The following is a 27,221-nucleotide window of genomic DNA, read 5'->3' as shown; positions in this document are numbered from 1 at the left end:
TTTGCTTGCTGAAAGTGAGGATGACTTGGAAAATTTATTACATCTCAACATAAAGAAAAAGAAAATCCTGACAACTGGACCAATAAGCTGCATCATGATAAATAGAGAAAAGATTTCTTATTACTTGGTTCCACAATCAACACCCATGGAAACAGTAGTCAAGAAATTAGATGTCACATTGCACTGGGCAAATCTGCTGCAAAAGACTTCTTTAAAGTACTGAAGAGCAAACGTGTCAGTTTGAAGACTAAGGTATGCTGAACCCAAGCCATAGTACTTTCAATCACCTGATAGGCATGTGAAAGGTGGAGAATGAATAAGTAAGATCAAAGAAAAGTCAATGCTTTTGAGTTGTGGTGCTGGCAAAGAATATTGAGGAATACCATGGACTGCCAGAAGAACAAACTAATCTGTCCTGGAAGAAGTGCATTAATATCACACACAAGTAAAATTCTCTTAAAGATAATTAAAAAACAGTCATAGAAGTATATCGACAGGGAACTGCCAAAAACTCAAAGTAGATTCAGAAGAGGACATGGAATGAGGGACATCACTGCTGATGTCAGATGGATATTGGCTGAAAGCAAAGAATACCAGAAAGATGTTTACCTGTGTTTTATTGACTATGCAAAGACATTAGACTATGTGGATCATAACAAATTATATGTAACATTGCAAAGAATGGGAATTCCAGAACACTTAATTGTGCTCATGTGGAATGCGTACACTGACCAAGAGGCAGTCAATTGAATAGAACAAAGGAACACTGTGTGGTTTAAAATCAGGAAACGTATGCATCAAGGCTGTATTTTTTCATCACACTTATTTAAGCTATATGCTGAGCAAATAATTTGAGAAGGTGGACTATGTGAAGAAGAATGTGGACTGGAGGAAGACTTATGTTCTGGTTACCTAGTGCTGCTCTGACAGAAATATATCACAATGGGATGGCCTTAACAAACAGGAGTTCATTCTCTTACAATTTAGAGGCTTTAAGTCCAAGTTCAAGGTGCCAGGCTGTAGGGGCTGGATGAAAGCCCCTCAGCCCTGGACTCCAGCTCTGCCTCTAGTTCCCAGCCCACTGAAACTAGAGGTTTTTCTTCACTCAGACAGCTGCTGGCTGCTGAGGCTGCCAAGCCCAAGGTTGACAGGTAAAAAGGCACAGTCCCAATATTACCAAATCACATGGCAGGCCATTAATTCAAGTCCATTTTAAGTCCTCAGGTTGGCAGAGCATGGCAGGCTGCTGAACAATTACATGGCCACATGCAGGGTTCAAGGTGCCATAAGCTAGAGACCATTCCCCAAGGCTTCTGCTTATATATAGGAAGCAGACCACATCCCTAAGGCAGCTACTTAGCTGCTCACAGTAGATTCCACCATGGAGTTGATTACCAGTCTCATCATGGGCAATACTACAACCAGCTGCTGAGCCAAGTTGACACACAAATTGAACTACCACAACTTATTAACAACATACAATATGAAGATGATATAACTGCTTGCTGAATGTGAAGAGAACCTGAAGTCCTCACTGATGAAGACACAGACTGTAGCTCTCAGTACCTGGGTATAAAGAAAACAAAAATCCTCACAACCAGACCAATAAGCAACATCATGATAAATGGAGAAAAGACTGAAGTTGAAGGAATTCAATTTACCTGGATCTACATCCATGGAATCATCAGTCAGGAAGTCCAATGATGTATTACATTGGGCAAATCTGCCACTAAAGACCTCTTTAATGTATTAAAGAGCAAAGATGTCACTTTGAACATTAAGGGGCATCTGGCCCAAGCCATGGCATTTTCAATTGTCTCATATGCATGTGAAACCTGGACAATGAATAAGATTGAAGAATTGATGCCTTTGAGTTATGGTCTTAGTGAAGAATACTGAAGATACCATGGACTGCCAGAAGAATTGAAAGTATCTGTCTTAGAAGAGGTACAGTCAGAATGCTCCTTAAAAGGGAAGATGCTGAAACTCCATCTCATGTACTTTAGACATGTTATCAGCAGGGACCAGTCCCTGGAGAAGGACATCATGTCTGGAAATCTGAGGATCAGCAAAAAGGAAAAGGAGTCTCAATGAGATGGACTTACACAGCGGCTGCAACAATGGGCTCAAACATATCAATGACTGTGAGGACGGAGCAGGACCAGGCAGTGCTTCCTTCTCTTGTACACAGGGTCACTATGAGTCAGAACTGACTCTACAGCACCTAACAGTAGCAGCTGCCAGCTTCAACCCTAGCTAACTGGGCTTACTTTTAACTTTTTATTAGATGGCCTACAAATCCCCAAGGATGACTGCTGTTCTGGGAACATTTGTTAGCTGATAAAACATTTCATCATTAATTACTTAACAGTTCAGCCCGAAGCTGCACAAAGAACGCAAACACAACTTTCAGATAGAGATTTTGGCCACAACGGTCCTAGGGGACCAGGGTGAGGGGAGCAGGCCCTGTCACAGACAGAGTCAATAAAGCAGAACGTTAACAGTGCATCCACTGTTAGATGTTGGACGAGACGTAGCCTGAGGAGCTGTGATGCGAGCAGGGACAGTGATGAACTCTCGGCACCGCTGGTGCCACCACTTCTTTTCTAAAAGTCCACAGTACAATCCTACTGTAAAGATTCAAGTTGCACACAACCAAAAAAATATGAACCCATGGTTATAGCCACTGTGTCTCCATCTTATTGAGGGTCTTTCTCTCTCTTTTTTTTTTTTTGCTGACTCCTCTACTTTACCAAACTTGATGTCCTTCTCCAGGAACTGGTTCCTCCTTATAACATGTCCAAAGTAAGCAAGACTAAGTCTCGCCATCCTTGTTTCTAAGGAGCATCTGGCTGTACGTCTTCCAAGACAATGTGTCTGTAGAGTCGCTAAAGCAAATGGAAGAAATGGTGAAGTGAATTAGCTAAACAGATTTCAAAGGGCAGCTGGAGAAGGCAAAGCACAAGTATTATAATAAAATGTGCAAAGACTAGGAGTTAGAAAACCAAAAGGGAAGAATACACTTGGTATATTTCAAGCTGAAAGAACTAAGAAAAAATTCAAGCCTTGAGTTGAAATATTGAAAGATTCTATAGGCAAAAAGTTGACTGATGTAGGAGGCATCAAAAGAAGATGGGAGGAATGCAGAGTCACTGCACCAAAAAGCACTGGTCGAACTGACAGTTTTGGGGAGTCATTATTCTGTCTACCACACAGTGCTTTCTACGTATATAACATTCACACTGAAATGTTCTCCCAGTTTGTTAAATTTGTGATAACCTGTGGAGCCCAAAACACCGGTTACCAATGAGTCAATATCAACTCTTGGTGATCCAGCGCGTGTCAGAGTAGAACTGTGCTGCTTCAGGCTTTAAGTGGCTGGTTTTTCAGTAGTTTAACTGCCAGGCTTTCTTCCCAAGCCCCTTCAGGTGACCTGGAACCTTCACCCCTTGTTAGCATGGTTACCATTTGCCATGACAATCTTTACAGTTCAGAAGGTCTGTCATTCTTCCCTTTCTGGAGGAATGAGGCTATTCATGTTGCAACCTCTTCCTTTATAGCTTCTGAGTATGAGGTATTTTGACTTTCAATACACTGGTATTATAGTATATATAGTTTTCTACTTTTATATTTTTAGCTATATTTCCTATTTCTAATGCGTTTTGTATTTTCTTTAACTTTGAACACATTTTCTAAAGTTCTGTCAATTTCACTGGCATCTTCTGGCTTTATTGGTCAATTTTTTTTCTTTCCCTATACGTTCCCTTACTACCAAAAACATTGCTTCTGGAGTCATCAAACTGAAAGGAAAATGACTGCCAATCAAAGTTTTAAAAAATTGGCTAAAAGGTTGTTGGTGCCAGGTGCTGCTGAGTTGGCTTTGACTCGTGCCAGCCCTACGTACAACAGAGCTGCCTGGTGCTGTGCCATCCTCACAATCACTGCTATGTTTGAGCTCACTGTTGCAGCCACTGTGTCAGTATTTCGTCAAGAGTCTTCCCCTTTTTCACTCTCTACCAAGCATGATATCCTTCTCCAGGGACTAGTCCCTTCTGATAACATGACCAAAGCACGAGAGACGAAGTCTGGCCATTCTCACTTGTAAGGAGCATTCTGGCTGTACTTCTTCCAAGACGGATTTGTTCATTCTTCCAGCAGCGCATGATGTATCCAACATTCTTCACTAATGGCACTTCAAAAGGCGTCAATTCTGTGATTTGCCTTACACACTGTCCAGCTCTCACATGCATATGACGTTATAGAGAGACAATGGCTTCAGTCAGGTGCTCTTTAACACTTCATAGAGCTCTTCTGCAATAGATTTGTCCAGTGCAATATGTCATCTGATTTCCTGACTGTTGCTTTCCTGGGCATTGATCATGGATCCAATTAAAATGAAATCCTTGACAACTTCAATCTTTTCTCTGTTTATCATGATGTTGCTTATTGGTCCAGTTGTGAGGACTTTTGTTTTATGCTGAGGTGTATGTAATCCATACAGAAGGCTGTAGCCTTTGATCTTCATCTGTAAGTGCTTCAAGTCTTCTTTGTTTTCAGCAAATAAAGATTGTGTCATCTGCATACTACAGGTTTTCCTCTGACCCTGATGCTGTGTTCTTCATATAGTCCAGCTTCTCAGCATATTTACTCAGCACACAGATTGACTAAATCTAGTGGTCAGACACAACCTTGACGCACACCACCCAATTTTAGACCACACAGTGTCCCCTCTTTCTGTCTGAAGGACTATTTCAGGGTCTTTGTCAGGAATTCCATTTTACTTGGATCCACAATCAATGCCCATGGAAGCAGCAGTCAATAAATCAGGTGACATATCGCCCTGAGCAATTCTGCTGTTAAAGAGCAAAGATGTCACTTCAAGATAAGATGGACCTAACCAAAGCCATGGTATTTTCAATAGCCTCATATGTGTGCGAAAGCTGGACAACAAATAAGGAAGACCTCAGAAGAACTGATGCATTTGAGTTGTGGTGTTGGCAAAGAATACGGAAAATACCTTGGACTGCCAAAAGCATTAAACACATCTGTCTTGGAAGAAGCACAGCTGTAATGCTCATCAGAAGTGAGAATGGCCAGCCTTTGTCTCATGTACTTCAGTCACACTGTCAGAAGGGACTGGTCCCTGGGGAAGGATATAATGCTTGGTAAAGTAGAGGGTCAGTGAAAAAGGGGGAGACCCTCAATGAGATGAACTGATACACTCCTGCGAAATGGGCTCAGGCACGGCAAATATTGTGAGGATGGCACAGGACCCTGCAGTGTTTTGTCCTGTTGTACATGGAGTCAATACGAGTCTGAGCTGACCTCAATGGCACCTAACAACAAGAGACAGCTTTGGTTGTCATAACTGGGGGAAGGGTGTGTGTGTGTGTGTGTGTGTGTGTGTGTGTGTGTGTTACTGGTAACTAGTGGGTAGAGGACAAGGAAGCTGCTTAACATATAACAATGTATAGGCAGTTCCCCATGACAAAGAATCATCCAACCGAGTGTTAGCGGGAGTTTAGTCTTCCTCTCTGGTGTGACTCATGAAGCAACAGAACCCTGTTCTAGACTTCTCCACTGCACTGTTAGTGTTTTCTCTACTTCTTTGCCAACTCTTCCTTTGGCTTTCTCTCCACCTGACTATTCCGATTCTCTCCAAAGCTCTCTGGTTCAGGTTCTCTACAATGCTCAGCCCTTGGCTCAGCCTTTCGTTGTCTTCCTTGAGGACTTCTCCACTCACCTGACCACAACCATTATCTGGACATGGATGACAGCAAACATTGCCAGCTTTGACCTTTCATTAAATTGCTGAACTTGCACATCCAACCATAACCTGGATTTCTCTATCTGGACGTCACATCTTCACCCCCAAACCCAATACGGAACCCAATCCTGAACTCATCAGCCCCCACTGCACTCTGGAAAGCACCTCTCCGAGTACAGTCTCATTCTTTCTCTGTCAGTCAGCCTCAAACATCTCAGGCATTTTGGACTTGTCTATTCCATGGGTAACTAGAGACAGTCACTAAGCTTTCTAGTCTTTCTTGGCGGCATCTTCTATTTCTAACAAGATCCTATAGTTCAGGCCCTTCTCCCCTACTCCTCCATAGATCTCCCATCTGCCTCTTACTCTCAGAGAACAGCCCAGGAAGTAAATGCCAGTGCTTGACATTAGGACTCTACAATCCTACTGAATCCACACTTTTATCATTTGTATTTCCCATGCTCCCTTTTCATGACTTCTCTGCTCTTCAATCAATCTACTGACTACCTCTGAACATGTCATGCAAATCTTTGCCTGTTATCTTTCCTGGCAGAAGAGGCTGTCCCCTTTTACCCTCCTCTGCAGCTACCCAAGCCCTATCACCCCCCACAAGATCCATCTCACACAAAAAGCTGCATTGAGCTATCCCAGGCCTCACGTATCTCCAAATCCTGTTGATATTAGACAAGCAGGAAACGCCTAATTCACTCAAAAAAGGAGACTGTTACACAAACAGGACTATGAAGCAAGAGAATTCCACATAAGGTACATCCATCCTAGAATGTTCTGGCGACAGACAGGTCTAAGAATTATTCACCAGGTTCCTTCACTGATTTCATATACCCTTAGCACAAGTCCCTGAGGCAGAATTATAGTGAGCTTCTATTTTATTGTATTATCAAAACTGAAGGATTTTGGTTTCCTCGATATGGATACACGTCTGTCAACTTTCAACAGAGATGAAGTACCAGGGATGTGACAGCACAGTTGAGATGAACCAAACTCTGCAGATGTCTAACAACCTGAGATGAAGCAGCAAAGGGGGCAGTGCAGTAGCTGTGTTTTGTGGGCTGGTATCATCTTTTATAGATAGTGTATTAACAAAGAAAAGTCTGCAGGAAAAGAAAAAGAAAAATGGCATGATGCACGTTTTCAGAACAGATGAACAAGAGCAGGGCACTACGGAAGACTGGATACGCAGGTGCTTTTGCAAGTAAAATCTGACAATCTATTTGCAACCCCACTTGGTTCTTCAGTACGGTGGGATCATGACCCCAAGCAAACTCCTTCCACACTGAACTCTAAGCAGAGGCACTGGCATTCTGTGGCATAATGCAGCCTAGCTCCCAGCCTGCTCCTTAAAAGGATCCCTCCATTCTCGATCCCAGGAGCTCTGGTGGTACAGTGGGTAAGTGCTTGGATGCTAACTGCAAGGTTGGCAGTTTGAACCAAACGGCTTCTCGCTGGGAGGAATATGTAGCAGTCAGCTTCCATAAAAACCACAGCCCTAGAAACCCTATAGGGCAGTTCTACTCTGTCCTATAGAGTTGTTACGAGTCGGAATCAACTTGACAGCACGTAACGACAGCCTTGATCCCACAAATGGAGTAACGTGGATTTTAGGAGCTATCACATCAGCATCCAGAATCCAAAATAACAAAAGATACCACTGAGCAGGATTGAAAAAAGCTTTTCAAAGTTCAGGTCAAAATTGGTATTGAGGAGATTGTGTCAAAGAATTTAAGTATGTATCTAATGTAACCAATGTGGTTTACTGTTGTGTTATTTTCATCCTCCTATGACTGAAAGGCAATACAAGGTCTGAAAGGGACAGACTTAAGATTTGACCTGCGGTGTGACTACGTCTGTTACCTACGGGTCATCTCTGGCTCACTTTCTTCATCTGTAATATGAAAATGGCTTAACACCATCTGCTCATTCCACTGGGTTCTAATGTTCTTGTTGTTGTTAGGTGCTGTCGAGTCGCTTCCAACTCATAGCAGCCCCATGCACCGCAGAACGAAACACCGCCTGATCCCGCGCCAGCTCCATGATCCTTGCTATACTTCGGCCCATTGTCACAGCCACCGTGTCGATCCATCTCATCGAAGGCCATCCCCCCTCTTTCGTCGACCCTCCACCCTACCAAGCATGACATCCTTCTCTACGGAATGGAACGGGCCCCTCTGACAACATGACCAAAGTAGGTGAGACAAAGTCTGGCCATCCTCGCTTCCAAAGAGCATTCTGGCTGCACTTCTTCCAGGACAGATCTGTTAGTTCTTTTAGCAGTCCATGGTACCTTCAGCATTCTTCGCCAGCACCACAACTCAAAAGCATCAGCTCTTCCTCAGTCTTCCTTATTCATCGTCCAGCTCTCACATGCATATGAGGCGATTGGAAATATCATGCCTTGTGTCAGACGCACCTTGGTCCTCAAGGAGATATCCTTGCTCCTCAGCACCTGAAAGAGTTCCTTCACAGCCAACCTGCCCAGTGCTACACGTCATCTAATGTCCTGACTGCTGCTTCCATTGATCTCGATGGTTCTAATGAGGAACCATAAACCAGTTGTCATGAAGCTGACTCTGCCTTGTGGCACGTGTGTCCTGGTGGAACAGTGCTCGATAGGGTGATTTTTCAGCAGTGCCTCTAAGTGGACTTGAGCCTCCGGCCTTTTGGTTGGCAGCCGAGTGTGTTAATTGTTTGCACCACCAAGGGACTCCAAAACAGAAGGAAAGGGTGTTCAATGTTTAGGACGGGTCCTGGGAGAACACCTATGTCCGTGATTTTCCTTTTAAACCCATGGAGCCTTTTCTTCAAAGGAAGCACTGAAAGTAGACAAGAGCTGAGTGTCTCTGGTTGACCATGATTTGCCTGCACTTCTCCCTCTGCCTCACTGTGGTGGTGGCCTCTAAAGGAAATTTCTGGAACCCTCAGGGCTCCAAGGGACCTCCTCACATGAAAACGACTGATTCAGCCTAACCCCTGGTCTTGCAGAAAGTGGACTCCTTTTGGAGCTAGACAGCCTCAAAGGTCTGATGTATGGCCAGTATTTGGTTAACATGTTGTTGTTATGTGCCGTCGAGTCAGACCCGACTCATAGCGACCCCTCCTTGGGTTTCTAAGGCAGTATCACTACGGAAGTAGATTGCCCAACCTTGCTTCTGAGGAGTGGCTGGTGGGTTTGAACCTGAGGCCAGTGCCTTAGGCACTATGCTACCAGAGCTCCCTTTCATAAAACCAAACCCATTGCCATCAAGTTGATTCTGACTCACAGTGAACCTAAAGGACTGAGCAGAACTGCTCATAGGTTCTCCAAGGCTGCGATCTTTATGGGAGAAGACTGCCACATCTTTTTCCTGCAGAGTGGCTGCTGGGTTCAAATGACTGACCTTTTGGCTAGCAGCCTAATACTTTAACCACTGCACCACCAGGGCTCCTTCATTTTACCTTAGAAGTTCCAAAAAGCTTTGAGAAAGAGTCCTCTGCTGACCGCTGGCAGTCTGTGAAGGCTGGCACCTTGCTTTTGCCTCCCTGGGTACCATGGTGGTACCACCTGCTGACTACCACTCCCGGCTTTTCTGCACAGCGTCTGGAACTCTCAGAGATCTTTCCTCACAACTCTGTGGGCAACCCAATCCCTCCCTCTTCCTCACTTCCCACTCTCAACCGGCTTCTGAGTCTTGACTCTTCAGGGAATGCCCTTGGCATTTCTATTCACTGGCACCTTTGGGTCTCATGTTGGCCATTTTGTGTCAGTCTCTCATTAGGGCTTCCTGCTTTCACCCCATAAACTGATTCCAGAGAGACTGTATGACTTGAGGAAACAATGATCTAGGTTCGAGTTCCTGTTTGGTATTTACTGTGCCTGTTCATATACTCACAGAACAGGTCTCAGAACAGCCACTCCACGGAGACCTCAGGGAACAGATGACAGCATGTCCGTGACAATGGCATGTCAACCACAAAGCCCTGAACAGACATTACCAGAGACATTCCATTGGCCAGGCCACTCCCTAGTCTGAACACTTTCAGGGATCCCCAACTGCAAAGTCAAACACCCTTTGCCTGTCATTAAGGCTCCACTAAAACTTGGCTCCATTACCAGTCGGGCTTCCCTCCCAGTTCCTGTACACATGCTCCTCTCCAGCTCAGACGACCCTCCCACCTCCTCCCAACACACCTTGCTTTGGAACTTTCCAGTACCAGATGATTTCTTGTACCTAAGTACTCCCATTGGCCTATCAAAACCCTGCTCTGTCAAGCACAAAGGGTACCAAACTTCCTGAAGCTTTATCTCATTATTCCTTGCAAAAGTGATCTCTCTCTCCTCTGAGCCCTCCACACATCCCCACCCCATGCTACATGGCTACTAGTAGCTATTCTGAATGGAAGCTCTGGTGGTATAGTGGTTAAGGCATTTGGCTGCCTACCAAAAGGTTGATAGTTTGAACCCATCAGCTGCTCCGTGGAAGAAAGATGGGGCAGTCTGCTTCTGTAAAGATTTCCAGCCTTGGAAACTCAATGGGGATTGCTGTGAGTTAGAACTGACTTGAGGGCAGTGAGTTTGTTTTCCAGTTTATCCTGGATGGAGTTTGAGGTGGTGCAAATGGTTGATACATTTGGCTGCTAACCAAAAGGTAAGACATTCAAGTCTACCCAGAGCCACCTCAGAAGAAAGGCCTGGTGATCTATTTTTAAAAAATCAGCCACTGAAAACACAGCGGAACACAGTTCTACTCTGACACATATGGCGACCCCAGCAGTCAGAGTCAATGCATTGGCACCTGGTTCATCCTGAATGCCCTCAATGGCTACTGTGCAGATTCACCAGAATACACAGAGGAACACACTCTAAACCTACCTGCACCCTGACCAAGCGCTCAGAGGGCAAGCAGCTCTCGGTATTAACATGCCAAGCTCAGGGACAGCTGCAGACCCATGTGCAGGTGGGCAGAGCCACAGCAAAGCTGAAGACACGTCAGGGCATTCAGGAGAGAGGTCAGGGAAAGGTCTGGCCCTATAGCAGCAGAGATTGTAAGTGAGGAGGTACTGGGCAGGTAGTGACACGAGGCCTTGGAAGGTGCCCAGAGGGGTGGCCGCTTTGGGAAATGGGACTGTAGCAGGTGTTTGGGCTGTGTTTGTCCCAGAGCCTTCAGCATGCAGTGCCAACCCATAGCCCAGGGACAACAGTGGTCAACCCACTAGAACATGAGTTCCTTGGGACATGCAAGTTCATCACCCATAACCGAAGCCTAGAGCAGCACCTGGCACAATGGATACATTTAAGCCAGATCATCTGGGTTCCAATCTGACCTCCACTCTCTTACCAACTGGGTCACCTTGGACATGCTATTTAAGTCCACTGTGCCTCAGTTTTCAAATATCTAAAATGGGGATAATACTAGTACCTATCTCGTAATTAAACAAAAATAAAAAAAAGAAAACCAAAACTCACTGCCATTGAGAGTTGTTTCTCACTCATAGTAACCCTTCCTTGGATTTCCGAGGTGGTATCTCTATGGAAGTAGATTGCCCAGTCTTCCTTCTGAGGAGTGGTTGGTGGGTTTAAACTGCCAGCATTCTGGTTGGCAGTCAAATGCCTTAGGCACTATGCCACAAGAGCTCCTATCTTCTACTTAGAAGGCTGAAATGAGTTAGAGTGATAAAGCACCTAGGCAGCATACAGTAAGCACCATGTAAGTATTTGGTTTCATCTAAGAGGGTTTTTTTTGGGGGCCAGTACCTGATAAGGCTTCCAGATAGTTCCTACTTATCTCGAGCCCCAGGTCCACCTGGTGACTAGTAGTGTCAGTGTACAGAGGTCTAGAGGCCTCAGACAGGGGCCTCAACCTTCTTCCCATTCAGCATGGGCAAGAAGCTTCCCACAAGGCTTGCTCACATGAGAGCAGCCAAGAGCTATGTTCGATCTGTCTTTGCTCTACTTGTAGCAGACGTGAGACAGCAAGGGTAGTGCTATGGCCTTGGACCATCTCTAACGCATGAAGGACTCATCTGCTGACTTTAGCAGCGATAACCTTACCTGCCACAAAGCACACGAGGCAAAGAGCTCATTCCAGTATCCTAAAGCCACAGCCCCAGGCAACCAAGTCTATGCAACGACATGGACAAGTTTTTTTTTTTTTACGATCCAATTTGATTCTCACCAAAAAACCCAGACAAAGGAAAAAAATTAAAAAAGACTGTTTGTTTCAGAATCAAAGGGACAGCCATTAGAGGAGAAGTAGCACATCATGATGTGGAAAAGCAGAGGCGGGAGGACGTCTCTTATGTCTCCTCGAAAAACCAGGGATTCTGTCGTTAAGTATTCATCTCGTTTTCCCCCAAAGTGGCAGCACCAACATTTTGGCTGGTCCCCGACTCTCTTGCATTGCCTGTTGCTAGGCAACCATAATAGCGAGGCAGTGCGTGTCAAATATTCACCTAGCTGTCTGCCCACCCACAATGCACAGCTTTCGTAATTGTTCTCATTGGGTCTGCCAATTACTCCTAGGCACCATCGACTTAGCCAAGGCTGCTTCTTAAAACACATCTTCTTGCCTGCTTGGCCCTGTGGTAAAATTGAAATACTGTGTTTGTCATCATGTCCCAGTAATTTCCATAACAACAGGCTGCCCATCAAACATGGGATGATTTCACGGGAGGATCAAACAGATGGGGGAAAAATCTTATTAAAACTGTAAATAGCTTTCCATAAGAGCAGTCAGAGAAAAGAACTTGTGAGCTAACATCAGTGAAAGTGCTGCTTTTAAGTTTCCATGAACATTTACTGGGCTAAATGTATCTCTTTTGACCAAACAGAGAATTTTGTAATTTTGGCCAATTTTTGAATTAACCACATTATTTGGCCTATACCAAGTTTATCTATGCAGGTCTTTAGACTGCATGTCAAGCACTGATGTGTTATGCATGCGTATCAGACCTTCAAAGGCTTCGTAAGATTTCTTGAATTGTGAAGAGGCCAAATCAGCGTCCATTCAGCAATAGCATGCTGCTGTTAGAAGACACTAAAACACAAGCAGATTAGTAATATTAAAGGTCATAAGTCATTGTTAATAAGCAACCTCCACATACATTTAATGCAGATAGTTCAATAAAATGGAAACTTCATTAGAAATGGTTTCAGTGCAGGTTTTATAACTCTTAGAGATGTGGTAACCATGGCAACTATATAGTAAAACATGATCTAGAGTCTATGAGAAAATGCTCTAGTCAGAACCCCAATCACAACGTACAACAGAGAGGAAATGAGAAATCTATGATTTATTTGTATTTAAAAAAGAAATAAAACCGAACATGAAAACTGTATCAAGGTGAGCGTTTTGATGAGATTTCAATTGCTGGCTTGAAGTAACCAGAGTTTTCACATTTGTGAGATGTCAACTGGGTAAAACCAACACCCTCTACTTAAGATAGGTAGGGAAGAGACAGGCAATAAAATATTGCATATATGTACTAGGACACAAGTAAAGTACTTCCTAACTGATGAGTTCCTTAAAAGTAGGAAATTACATCTTTTGGGATTCTATTTGTCTTTTCTGAGGCTCATTAACGACTGTATGCAGCCTGTGAACATAGCTTGCCAAAGCAGCTGTGCTGCAAGGTTCTCCCCTTCCTCCAATTCTTTGGTTCTTAAGAATTAGGCAACTTCACTTCTCAGACTGCCCTGGGAGCCTGAGGCTCAGTGTTTGGAATACTTTAAGGGTTGTTATGCTTAACCATGGAAAATCAACTTCAATTTCAGGAACAGTAAGAAACCATTTCAAGTCAATGTTGAAAACAAGATAGGTACATCCAACGAGGTAAAGAATGTCAATAAGACCTGTGGCGGGCCGATTTGTAAGATGGCACCCAAGATTCCAACCCCTTGGGATACACACTCTGTACAACCCCTCCTCTGAGTGAAGGCAAGAACGTGAATGTAACAGCATTTCACTCTTGTGACAAGGCTGCCGATTAAGTGACTCCAAGTTAATCAAAAGGGAAATCATCTCAGGTGGGCCTGACCTAATCAGGACAGAGATTCTCCCGCCAGCTTTCAAGAAGGAAATAGCTATGATGTGCAGTGCCACTGCAGAGGGCCATGTAGCAAGACACTGCACTTGGCACCTGGTCAACAGCCAGCAAGAAAGCAAGGACCTTAGCAAAGCAACTGGATTCTGCCAACAACCAGGGAGCTTGGGAAAGGACCCGAGCTGTCAAGATCACAGCCCTGGCTGACACCTTGGTTCCAGCCTAGGGAGACCCTGGGCAGACAACCCAGCTCACCTGTGCCTGGACCCTGACCCACAGAAACCATGAGATAATGAATTTGTGTTGTTTCAAGCTGCTCAAACCAAAGACCAAACCAACTGCTGTCAATTCCGACTCATGATGACCCTGTATGTTTCAGGGTATGGCTGCATTCCACAGGCTTTCCAATGGGTGGACCCTGTGAAAACAAATTGCCAGGCCTTTCTTTCCTGGCTTCTCTGTGTGGGTTCAAATCATCAACCTCTCAATTAGCAGCTGGGTGCTTAACTGGTTGCACCATGCAAGGACTCTTTAAAGCCCTCAGTTTGTGGTAATTTATTATAAAGCAGAAGAAAACTAATCCAAGGTCAAAAACAAGAGAGTCCCAATTAGGGAACAGACACTTACTTTTCAGTGTGTCCCTGTGATGATTACTCTTACACACCAACTTGGCTAGGCTATGGTCCACCACCATTACCACTATTTGCCGTAAAGTCAATCTGCCATACAGTGGTGGCTGCGTGTTGTTATGATTATGGAAACTACACTACCATTATTTCAAATATCAGCAGGATCATCCATGGTGGGGGGGCTTCCAGACTAGGAAAAAAGGTCTGGTGATCTACTCTTGGAAATGGCCCGTGGGAACCGTATGTCATAAGGGAATACTATCAGATAGGGTGCAGGAAGAGAAGCTCTCCCGCTTAGATCCTGAATGCACAGTGACCACAACCTGGACTCGAACACACCAATGACAGTGAAGACGGTAACCGGATGCCAAGCAATGTTTTCTTCTGTGGACAAAGGTCATCATGAGTCAGCACCAACTCAACAACATCCAACATCATCATCGCTTCATTTGGACAACAATCCACGGCTCCCCCTACCTCCCTACCTCATGACTCTACAGTGGGCAAATACTACATTAAATACCAAGTCGGAAGTTTACAAGGTTCTGAGTATCATCCACCAGGGCAGAAAGCCTGGGGGTATTCAGGAATGCATGGGGTGGTGTTTTGAGTATTATCCACCAGGGCAGACAGCCTGGGGGTATGCAGGAATGTATGGGGTGGTGTTTTGAGTATTATCCACCAGGGCAGACAGCCTGGAGGTATGCAGCAATGTATGGGGTGGTGTTTTGGCTGACACCATGGCATGAGCCTGGTGGGTGAGGGCCAAGTTATTTAATAACCTATAATACATGGGATAATCTTACACAGTAAGAACTGCTTGACCAAAAGACCAACAGTGACTCACTGCGAAACCCTGTTAGAATATAAACTAGAGTCAATGATACAGAAGTCGTGTCTTCTTACAGAAAGCTTCACGGAACGTGCGTTAAAAAAAGCACTTATTCTAATTGACTCAAATGATGAAATTAGTTGAGGTAGAACTGCCTTCCATAGAACATGATTAATAACGCCCAGGAAACCCGGGAGACATTCTGGTAATGGTAATGCTGGCCGTAGTGCCAGGAAAAGGCAGCCCTGACAGTGGTCTTCAAGGCCCTCTTGGACGGGGTACTCACTACTGCTGTGACCTCATCGGCGCCCTCCCATCACTCACTCTAGCAACACTGACTCTGCAGCTTCTTAAAGGCAACAAGCCCCTGCCTCTGCCTGGCGGCCTGCCCAGCTGCCCAGCCACAAGGCTCCCTCCTTGACGGTCAGGTTCTGCTCAGAGAAGCTCCATCAGCGAGGCCTCCCTGTCACTCCCCTGATTCTCCTGCGGAAGGAACAGCCTTCCTCCCCGCCCAGTGCTTAAGGGTTCTGGAGGCTGACTGCTTGGGTTCCTGGGCCTGGGGTGGACCTCTCGGGGCTTCAGTTCCCTCATCTGCCCAAGGGGATTAATGGCTCTGTGACAGGGCTTCTATGAGGATAACGTGAGTGAACTCATATAAAGGGCTTATCACAGTACCTGGAACTGTTAGTAAGCACCATTGTGCCAGCTCTGAACATTTACAAATAACAAAAACCAACTCTGCAAATTAAGCTTTTATTGAACTCATTTCATTTGATGGCAAAACTTGATCTTCCTAACTCACTGGGTGGCAAAGTTGACCTAAGCTGACACGAAGACCTGCAGTCTTATTTTGAAATACTCACGTGTTGCATGTACTGTATTATCTCTTTAAATTTCAAAATATCGAAGCACATCTGGTCCCAAAGGCTTCAAGTAAAGGACTATGCACCAAAATTGTTCCACTCTCTTTTTCTCTAGAGTTACCTGTCAGAACAAAACCAAAACTGCAAGCAACCAAACCAGCTTCTGCCGACTCGATCCTGACTCACGACACCATGTGCCTCAGAGTAGAACTGCACTCTGTGGGGTTTTCACTGGTTGTCAATCACCAGGTTTTTCTTCTGAGGCACCTCTGGGGAGAGTCGAACCACCAACCTTTTGGTTAGTGGCCAAGTCCTTAACCGTTTGCCGCTATCTGACACATACAAATGACTTTCCATGTTGATTTTTGTCTAACTTTCACCACAGGAACATAAAGTCTGGGATCTCATTTCACTCTATTATTGTATCCCCAGCACCTGGAAAAGTGCCTGGCATATAGTAGGTGCTCAATAAATACACACTGAATAAATAAATTAAATATAACGTCCACACTAGAATGTATAACATTTCTGTTAGGGAAGAAAATGACTTCCCAGAGGATGGTGTCCAATTGCCAGAGGTCTATCTAAGGTATGGTGAATGCCCTGGGAACTACCAGAAGGGGGTGCCACTGAGTGGTTTCTCTTAACCACTGCAGTTTCCATTACTAGCTGTGAGGGATCATTCAGCAAGTTAAAACGAATACTTTTGTATCTGAGAGCCTCCATGGGTCAAGGATGATCTTGCTCTGCTGAGTGTAAAAAACCAAATGTGGTAGTTAAATTTGTATGTCAACTTGGCTGGGCTTGGATGAGTGGTTGGGCAGCTGGTGGTAGTTATTCCCCACGATGAGACTGGCAATCAACTCCATGGTGGGATCTACCACAAGCAGCTGAGTAGCTGTCTTTGGGATGTGACCTGCTTCCTATATGTAAGGAGAAGCCTTGGGGATAGCCTCTAGCTTATGGCACGCTTGGACCTTGCATGTAGCCATGCCATGCATCCTGCCATGCTCTGCTGACCTTGGGACTTACAATGGGCTTGAATTAATGGCCTGCTGTGTGGTTTGGTAACATAGGGACTGTGCCTTTTTATTTGTCAAGCTTGGGCTTATCAGCGTCAGCAGCCAGTAGCTGCCTGAGTGAAGAGATGCCTCTAGCTTCAGTGGGCTGGAAGCAAGAGGCAGAGCTGAAGCCCAAGGTCGAGGGGCTTTCACACAGTCTCTAGAGCCTGGCACTTTGAATTTGGACTTTTAGCCTCCTGAACTGTAAGAGAATAAATTCCTGTTTGTTAAGGTCATCCTTTTGTGGTATATCCTTGTCAGAGTGGCACTAGGTAACCAGAACATCAAACCAAACCCAACTCACTGCCATTGAGTCGGATCCGACTCATAGCGACCCCTTGTGGGGCTTCCAAGGTGGTATCACTACGGAAGTAGATTGCCCAACCTTCCTTCCAAGGAGTGGCTGGTAGGTTTGAACTGCCGGCCTTCTGGTTAGCAGTCAAACACCTTAGGCACTATGCCACCAGAGTTCCCCTGAGTGTATAAGAAACTGAAAAAAATGACCGTGAACCCATCAAAGAACAATTTTCATCAGCAGGGAAGGTGCAGTTGTAATTTTCATGTAGTGCCATAATGCGTTAAGTGAAAGATGAACAAGCTTGACTTCTACTTCTGAGCTGATATGGTAATGTTATCTACAAGATGGGTGTCAGCCGTCTGGACAGGAGTGTCATTTCTGTGCCTGCCACAGGTGTTACTTTCTGTAGATATGCCTGTCAATTGCTCCTCGACCCTAGGAGGTGGCTTAAATCTAATGCATTTGCTTGGCTGTGGGATACGTGGTGAGTGTGAAGAGCTTGCTCATTTAGTAAAACCTCCTGTGTGGTACTCAGCACCCAGGCATCCCACTTCATACTGGAAAATCATAAATGCCTACGGTGTCAACTCAGTTCTATAGAGAACTCCAAACACCACCACTCTAACCTTTTGAGTATAACAACTCCAATGGCCTTTTTTATATTCTCTAAATTTCCCCATGGAGTTCCCATCCCAGAAAGTTTCAGTAGTCTGCAATCAAATCTACCACTCTTCCACTGAGACGAGCTCCAATTTCTGACTTCTATGTTGATGTCAATGGCCCTACCCTCTCTCTGCCAGCCACACCCCAAACCTCAGACGTCATCTTTGAAGGCCCTCTCACATTTAATTGCACACCAAGTCCAGGCTGTTCTTTCAGCCCTGGCCTTCTTCAGTGGCTTCCTCATTAACACAGCTGTCCTGGGCGCCTCCTACAGGCCAGGCGCTCTGTGAGGGTCTGGGGTGCTGAACCAGACAGATAAGGGCTTGCCTCACAGTAGCCCAGTCTAGAGGGGAAGCCAATGATTGCACAGGCCACCACACCAAAGGGGAAAAACCCAGATGACGCAGGACGTCCTGGGCAGTACGGCATTCCTGGGCTAAGGAAGCAGCATGAACACGGCTGGAAAAGCAAACGCAGCCGGGGCACTTTTGGAACCTTAAGCATTTAGGTTAATTTTTATTTCACATGGTGGTGGTACTTGTTTCTAAGGAATTGCCAACATACCGCCTTTCTATTATAATCACTTCAATGGAACCATTTTAGAGCTTTAAGCAGTATTTGACAGTCACTTGTTCCAAAACATCCAAGATCAACCCTTGGTAAGTACTTGACAGTGGTCAGGTGGTAGGCATGCAAAGATAAAGGTAACAAGGTCCCAGCCTTCAGGAAGCCTACAGCCCAGTGGCAGAGGGGGGGCGGGGCATGAGGGGCAATGGGTGAGGTAAGCAGAAACTCATACAGAAAACACACCATGGTGTCCCTTTTGGCTCCAGCAGTGATTTCTGAGAAGAGTGGGGAAAGAGCCCTGGATCAGAACAAGAACATGGGCACTGTCCACGCTGTGTTTCCACAGGGCTTGACAAGATCGAACCCTGCTCTCCACATGCCCTCACTGTTATCCCGCCCCCTTCCTTTTCATGTTGACATCAGTTGTACAGGTCTGTGTGATGGACAAGCGGCAGAGTTACGAGAATTCCCAGGAACCGCTTCGGTACAAGTCAGTCCTCATTTCCTACAGAAGTGAAGGGGACTCACCCTCGCTTTCTCTGAACCCTATTTTTCCAGGCTTATCTTAATAAGCCAACCATTTCAAATAGCCTCTCTTCTCTTTTACCTTGGGTCCCCAAAACCAAATCAAACCTACCACTGTCCAGTTGATTCGAACTCATGGAGACCCTACAGGACAGAACAGAACTGCCCCACAGGGTTTCCAAGGCTGTAAATCTTTATGGACACAGACTGCTACATCTTTCTCCCACCAAGTGGCTGGTGGGTTTGAATTGCTGACCTTTCAATTAGCAGTTGAGCTCTTAATCATTGCACCACTGGTGCTCTTTCCTTGGGTCCCAAACGCCAGAATTTTCATCTTTAGCAAAACTCAAAGACCAACAGTGAGAACTCCTACCCAAAAGACTTAGGTATCCACTTACATATTGGAGGAAAATACCCAACAGCAAGAGGACAAAGATCAGTTCTGGTCATGCCCTCTGTGCAGATAAAACCAGGGCTAGAATTTCCTGACGTGTGTGGTCTTGGACACAGAGCCTCTCTGGGCTCCAGTTTTCTCAGCAGGAGGAAATGAGGATGCTGGGTAAGACTGCTTTAACCAGCAAATTGATGTTTTCTATACTGCTCTTACCACATGGCAAAAAAAATCAAACTAATAGTTAAGGGGATTTAAAAAAATACATATGTTTGAAGAATAATTTTCAACTTCAGTTCAACACTTGTGCCAAGTGTCATGATTTCATAAGAGCCTTGACTCATTTGAAAAATCATGGTTAAAATCTGACAGCCCAACATGTTAGGGAGTCATCATACCTGACTAGGGAAAATGTCACAACACTTAAGGTGCTCAGCACAAAACAAGAGCCTCAGAATAAAGTAGCCCTTGGCATGTATGACAGTACACTACTGAGAAAATGTTCCCTGTCATAGTATTTCAGAACTGGACCAAAACCCAAACCTAGTGCCATCGAGTTGATTCGCATTCAGACACCCTATAGGACAGAGCAAAATTGCCCCATAGGGTTTCCAAGGCTGTCAGTCTTAATGTAAGCAGACTGTCTCATCTCTCATGCAGTGGCTGGTGGGTTGGGTTTGATCCACTGACCTTTTGATCAGCAGCCAAGTGCATTAACCACTGCGTGCCCAGAGCTCCTTTCAGAATTGGAAGTAGGTAGATTCTTTCATCTAGTTCTACCAATTTATAGTCAAGATGTGAAGGGCACTCACAGCACCAGGTATGGCAGAGCCAGTATTAGCAGGTAGTTTTTCTACTTGCGACTTAGCACATGGGTTTCAAAGACGGTTACTGAACAAAGAGATGAGCTGACACCGAGTCTCTGAATACCCAGGTCCATTGAGAGAACCTCCCAGGATCCATTCTCCCCCCAAGTGCACGTTCTTGCTGGATGCTTTTGTAGAGGTTCAAGAGCATTAAGACTTTAATTTATTTAAAATAAAGTTGGGGAAAGGGATGAAGGAGCCTCACAAACAGCAAGGTAACTAGGCCTGAACACCTGCCCGAAGAGGGACCCAGTGTGCTCTTGACCTCTGTTCTCTCGGGCTTTTCATCTCCATTGCAGGCAACGACTTCATCCGGGAGCCAACAGCTCAGGTCTCCACAGCCAGGAAACCTGCCTCTCCAGATCCAAGAATTGCTCTTTATGAAGATTCACAGTAAAGAGAACTGCACTTGCTTCCTGGCTGTCCTTCACAGTCACTGAAGGCAAAGCTTGAAGGAGCATCCGAGACAGAGCAATCAGCTACGTTCCCAGAATGTCACAGTCTTTTGTTATGTTCCAGGCAGGAGCTCTAATGTCTCATTTAACTCTTATAGTAACTCCACATGGCAGTTCATCACTTCTTCTCATTTTATAGAACAGAAACAGACTCAGATGAAATGAATTTCCCAAGTTTACACAGCCAGTAAATGACAGTGTGTCATCTCAAGTCTTTACCTTTAGGACTCAAAACCTGTTTTTCCTTTATGCCATGCTGCCTCACACACCTCCTTCCAGTGCATTTAACCACTCACCTGGTTTGGACCTCATTCCATTTTAAGTGAGGGTGAGGTTAGCCACCAAGTGCCGTGAACTAGGACATGGTTTTGTTTCTAAAAGGTTTGCCAAAAGTTTCCTCATGAACATAGCTTCTTAAACAAAGAATTCTACTCTGTGATACCTTAATCAATTGCTCCTGACATCAATTAAGGAGCTCTGGCAATGGTTAAAGCATTTGGCTGCTAACCAAAAGACTGGCAGTATGAGCCCAACAGCCACTCTACGGTAGAAAGATGAGGCAGTCTGCTTCTGTAAAGATTTATAGCCCTGAGTAGGAATCAACTTGATGGCACTGGATTTGGGTTTTTTTTTTTTTTTTTTTAAATCAATATGTTACTGAATCGTGAAGATGCCTCATGACCTGAGATCTGAGGAGGAGTCACGAAGTGAAGTTCCAGTCACAGCTGTTCTTGAAAGGACACTGCATTCTACTGTGCTAGAAAAATGAACACCCAGACTCCTAATGTACAGGAGGTCTTTAAGAAGGTTCTGTACGCAGACTGTGATGGTGACTGCACAGCTTTGTGACTATTCTAAGCAAGGGAATTGTATGGTACGTGAATTGTATCTCAGTAAAGATGTTAAAGAAGAGGGAACACCCAGGAGATCCGATCACTTAACTTTCAATGAGGTAAGGAGAAAATAATTAAGGACTGATTTTCTTTACCTTTTGTTTTTTAAGGTGCTCCTGTGGGGCAGTGCGTAAGGCATTTGACTGCTAACTAGAAGGTTGGCGGTTCAAACCCACCAGCTGCTCTGCAGAAGGAAGATGGGGGCAATCTACTTCTGTAAAGATTTACCACCTTGGAAACCCAATGGGGGTCGCTATGAATCAAAATCAACTTGACGGCAGTGCTTTTTTATTTTTGTTTTTATTATGTGTATTACCCAAAATGTATGTAACTCCTACTATCAAAGTATTAGATAATGTAAGTCAACACCAACTTCATGAAACCCTATGAGCACCCAGATCTGTCAGTTCAATCAGGGGATGAGCAGCTCTACACAGGACCAATCACTGGGGCCTTTACATAAGCTTACAGACCACACACAACCCCACTCTCTGAAACGAATGATGCCCACTTCACAAATCGCCTTCTGGGATCCCATTTGACGGTGAGAGCAGGAGTTACAAGCATCTTTGAAAAATGCCCCCATCAGGAATTTAAAGCCTGCTTACCTCGTGACAAGGAACCAAGCAATCTTGCTGAAGTCTGGAGAGGGTCTCATATACGTCTTAATGTGCGGCATGGCATTGCTGCGGCCAGATGTCTCAGCTGACCACTTGCTAGTGACAGAAAAGACATGAATGATTAGAATATACTAACAACTGTCTCCTTAATACTAAGAAAAGGCATTAAAGGCAAAATTGTATAATTTAAAAGCCAGTGGGCACCAAGTTCTGTAACATGATCTGTGACATTTTATTCCACTGTTCAGATTATCAAAAATGCATGTTCTTTTTAGAATGTACAGGTTTATAGAAAAGGAAAATCACTCTCTAGCCAGAAAGAGTTACCTTTTGGCATATATCCTTCTGTCCTTCTTGTTGTCACACAAACATTCATACACATCCTATTTCTGCTGGGCCACGGCATGTGCACACATTTCGGCTTGTCAGCTGGTCAGTGAGGGCCTTGCAGGCAGGGACACCTCCCCCCACCCCCTTTCATGTCTCACAGAGTTTCTATAGTGGAGCCTCAGTAAAAGCTCTGTTGTTGTTGTTGTGTGCCGTAGAGTCGGACCTGACTCATAGCGACCCCTCCTTGGGTTTCCGAGGCAGTATTACTATGGAAGTAGATTGCCCAACCTTCCTTCCGGGGAGTGGCTGGTGGGTTTGAACTGCCAGCCCTCTGGTTAGCAGTCAAGTGCCTTAGGTACTATGCTACCAGAGCTCCTGGAAACACAAAATGGGATGAAGCAAACAGCTTGAATACCAACCACAGATGTGGGAAGGCAGGGTGAGAATTCAGACACGCTTTAGTCAAATGCTGATGGTGGCATGCTTGCGTTTGGTTTCTAAGTTTGCAACACTGAGGGAGTGAGGTCCCCTGAAGGGAAATCATCTATAGCACGAGGCAGCGATCCTTACATATGAATGTAAGACGGTCCCTCAAGATAACAGATCATCAGCCAGAACGGAATCAGAGGTTTACATTTGTGAGAATTCATTAATTGAATCTGAAGACCCAAAAAACCAAATTTGCTGACCTCCAGTTGGTTTTAACTCATGGCAACTCTATGTATCACAGAATAGAACTGCTCCCTGGGGTTTCCAGGCTGTAATCTTCATGGAAGCAGATGGCCAGCCCTTTGTTCTGTGGTGTCCTGGGATGGTTCTAACCACCAAGCCTTAGGTCACTCCAAAAACCAAACCAAACTCACTGCCATCAAGTCGATTCTGACTCACAGTGGGTTTCAGAGGCAGGAAATCATTACAGAAGTAGAGTGCCCAGTCTTCCTTCCATGGGGTGGCTGGTGGGTTTGAACCGCCAACCTTCTGGTTAGCAGTCAAATGCCTTAAGCACAATGCCACTAGAGCTCTCTCAGGCCAGTAGACAAGTGCAAACTGTTTAACGGTGTGCGATATAAAGAATATCCTCTGCAAGGCACAACCTCCCAAGGTGGCATTAAAGAATGGCTCCAGGATAACATCCTCAACTAAGGGTTCAAAGCCGATGAAATGTCAATCTGCCTTCATTTCCAAGAGGACACAGTAAACCCTGTTACCTGGCATTTTATTAACTCTAAGTCCAGGGTGGCCATAAAGACACCCAGGAGTGGGGACTGCTGGTCCTAAAGGTCCCTCTGAGTCAGCGAAGATCAATTTCGGTTCAGTCCATTATCTTGTTCTATGAGGTTCTCCTGTGCTTGTTGGAGAGCAGGGAAGCTCGGTATGTTGACTTTCCTATTGTAGGCCTGACCATCCTATATAGGGTTGCAGCCGCTCTGGGAGAGAAAGACCTGTATGTCACTGGCTTCTGACTCCTTGCACCTAACATGCTGTCCGGCACAATAAATGAATCCCTGCTGAGACAGCCAGGGAGCTGTGGTTGGCTTAGAACAAGAAGATGTGCAACTCCTCTAGCCAGAGGACAGATGAGATTCCTTCACCTGTCTATTCATCAACCGTTTACTGAACTCCTACAACATCCAAAGACAATCCCTTATCCCAGACAACAAGGGAGGTGCACCCAGCCTGCCCTCTCTGAACCTCCAGTCACACACCAAGTGAATGTACAGTCAGAATGATTTTATTTTCTATTTTGGAAACATGAACTAGAATGTTGCTTATATAAATTCTAAACTACCCAACAGGGTCTCTTGCTCTTTTATTTTTTTGCATGCCAATATTTAAATAGAAACCACAGAGGACAAACTGTACTTTTCTGGCATTAAAAAGCTATTGGAAAAAAATTTCCAAATCTTATTTTAAATTATTTCTATCACTAACATATGTAGATGAAAAAATAGAGTCACATTATATAAAGTCTTTTTAAAAACCAGACGGACACAAACAACGTCCTTGTTCTTTGAGCAGCCAACAGCAGTCAAAGCAGTTACTTACTGAAAGTAGGAGTGCAGCCAGAGCTGCTTCTCAGCTGTCTGGATGCCATAGGGAAGAGAGCCCCCGGCTGTAAAGAGAAGAGAAGAAAACAGTGAAAACATGGGATGACACGTGAGCATCTTCATGAAGAAAATCCACAGTCAACAGTGAGAAGGTTAAAAAACAAACAAAAAAGGTTATTTAATCTGATGGACTATTTCTCTGAATAAAAACACCTACATGTGCATTGGGCATGTTCTTTCAATGGGAGTCCCCTTTCTTCCAAACCAAAAACCAAACTCAATGCTGTCGAGTCAGTTCCGACTCATAGTGACCCCTCCCCTCCTTGGGTTTCCAAGGTGGTATCTGTATGGAAGTAGATTGCCCAGTCTTCCTTCTGAGGAGTGGCTGGTGGGTTTGAACCTCTAGCCTTCTGGTTAGCAGTCAGATACCTTAAGCACTATGCCACCAGAACTCCCCCGCTTTCTTAGTGATATATATGAAAGTGGAAATGTTTACTATCTGAAAAGGAAATGGTGATATTTAATCACTCTGTGGTGGTCACTGAGTATCTATTACAGTACAGATTTGAAGTGTTAAGAAAAGACCACAGAAAGAAGCCGGGCCCATCTTGCCATCCACATGCAGGTGACACATCTTTCAGCCTCTTTTTAAGATGGGGGCCTCTTCATTCTGCCCAGAAGTGTAACACCCGGATGGCTGACTGGGCTGAGCCCTCAGTTCCTCTACCTCCTTCACCTTTCACCCTGAACTACCCCCACAGACTCTGCATCACCTACACAAATTCTCACCAGTGAACAGGACAAGCACAGAGAAGAATCTACATGTTCAGTAAACAGCTGAGTTTTCAAAAGGAAATGCTAAACACCGGAGGCAGCAGAGACAGTAAAGATACAGCTCCAAGGGGAAACACAAATTAAAAGCCAATGTTCATTCTTCTTTGAAAGAAGGAAAATTCCACTGCAGATTCAGTGACCTCCGAAACACATGTTGGAACTTCCCCACAATAATCCATATGCAAAGAAGGTTTTAAATGTCTCTGGCATATTGAAAAAGGCATGTCCTGTCTTCTGTTGCAAATAACTAAAAATAGTTCAATAGAATTCAAGACCAGTTATAAGATAGTGTTTTATTGAAAATACCATGTTCTTCCCCATTAAAAATAACTTTGAATGAATGTAGCCTATTAGAGATACAGAAAGGAAAGACAGAGGAAAAACAGGACCATGTGTCTGACTCTCAGAGAAATGGTTTTAACTTCGCCATTCAAAGGCAAGAAACAGGCTAATATGGTCCAGACCCTATTGAGATTCTTCTGGCAGGACCACATCTGGCCTGAAAAGCAATAAATGCACCAAATGGGTCCAATTCAGATCATCCTGCTTTCAGCCATCAGCAAATGCCAATCAGACCCCCTTTCTCCTAGAGGCATATACCATTTGGCTTTTTAGTTAACTACCTCTTGACTACATTACTCAGGGCACTGCTGATCTCCAGAGAAAAGTGTAGTGCCCAGTACTGGCACACAGGAATTGGACAACAAGGCCAAAAGAAGTCTACAAAATAATCCTGGGCACTTACAGATGAAGCCCTTAGAAGAACTGACATAGCTACTCGGTTATAACAAAGGTTTTATCTAAATATTAAACCTAAGTTCTGGACCTTAAACATACCTGTATGCAGGATTCAAATCTGGAAGACCTGCCTAGTCCCTCAGAGAGAGCTCCTTCACCTGGGGGAGGGGAGGGGCGGCAGGAGGACGTGAGAGTATCAGAGAAAGGTGTGCAGTCAGTCTGCGTTCTGAAAGTCACTGATCTGCTGCGGAAGGTCCTGGTTTTAGCTGGAAGACTTGTCTGGACAAGTAACTTGTCGGTGGCAGAGTTGAAAACAGTCGCATAGGTGAAAATGAGAACAATCCTACGGGAGGTTACCATGAGGCTTAAACAACACACTCAAACTGCCCCACGGTGCAGTATCACCTTTGGAACACAGAAGCGCTCAGAGTGACCTATTTTCATCCAGTTAAAAGAAAACCACCTCCAAATTCCTAACCAATACTTTTCTCATCTCAAGGAGAAACATTCTTATCATTTGTTTTGAAAAAGTTTACCAGGGTAGTTCCAGAATTGTGATTGCTGTTGTCACACGTCGTTGAGTTGGTTCTGACTTACAGCCACCCTACATAAAACAAAACGAAACACTGCCCAGGCCTGTAGCCTCCTCACAGTCAATGCTACATCTGAGCCCATCGTTGCAGCCACCGGGTATGCACAGAATATATATGAAAAATGCCACTGAGACAGTCTCCCCAAGAATTACCAGGGTATCCTTCCAAGCTTGTCCGCACATTTTCCACAGAAGGGTAGATCTAAAAATAA

The 27,221-nt window shown here is 44.8% G+C and overlaps 1 protein-coding gene across 1 annotated transcript in view; it reads right to left on the bottom strand.

Moving 5' to 3' along the window:
- The window catches only part of TDP1 (tyrosyl-DNA phosphodiesterase 1), a 95,158-nt gene that overhangs the window by 32,290 nt on the left and 35,647 nt on the right, over positions 1-27,221 (bottom strand). Inside the window, exons 9-11 of the mRNA XM_007944527.1 lie at positions 27,163-27,211; positions 24,844-24,910; positions 22,456-22,563 (exon numbers count right to left, since the gene is read on the bottom strand). Coding sequence (XP_007942718.1) covers positions 22,456-22,563; positions 24,844-24,910; positions 27,163-27,211 — 224 coding nt within the window. The remainder of the gene's footprint in view (positions 1-22,455; positions 22,564-24,843; positions 24,911-27,162; positions 27,212-27,221) is intronic.

This window comes from Orycteropus afer, unplaced genomic scaffold (genome assembly GCF_000298275.1).
Source record: "Orycteropus afer afer isolate SDZICR_OR568_19922 unplaced genomic scaffold, OryAfe1.0 scaffold00127, whole genome shotgun sequence".
NCBI lineage: Eukaryota > Metazoa > Chordata > Mammalia > Tubulidentata > Orycteropodidae > Orycteropus > Orycteropus afer.
This window is presented reverse-complemented; position numbering and strand designations above follow the sequence as displayed.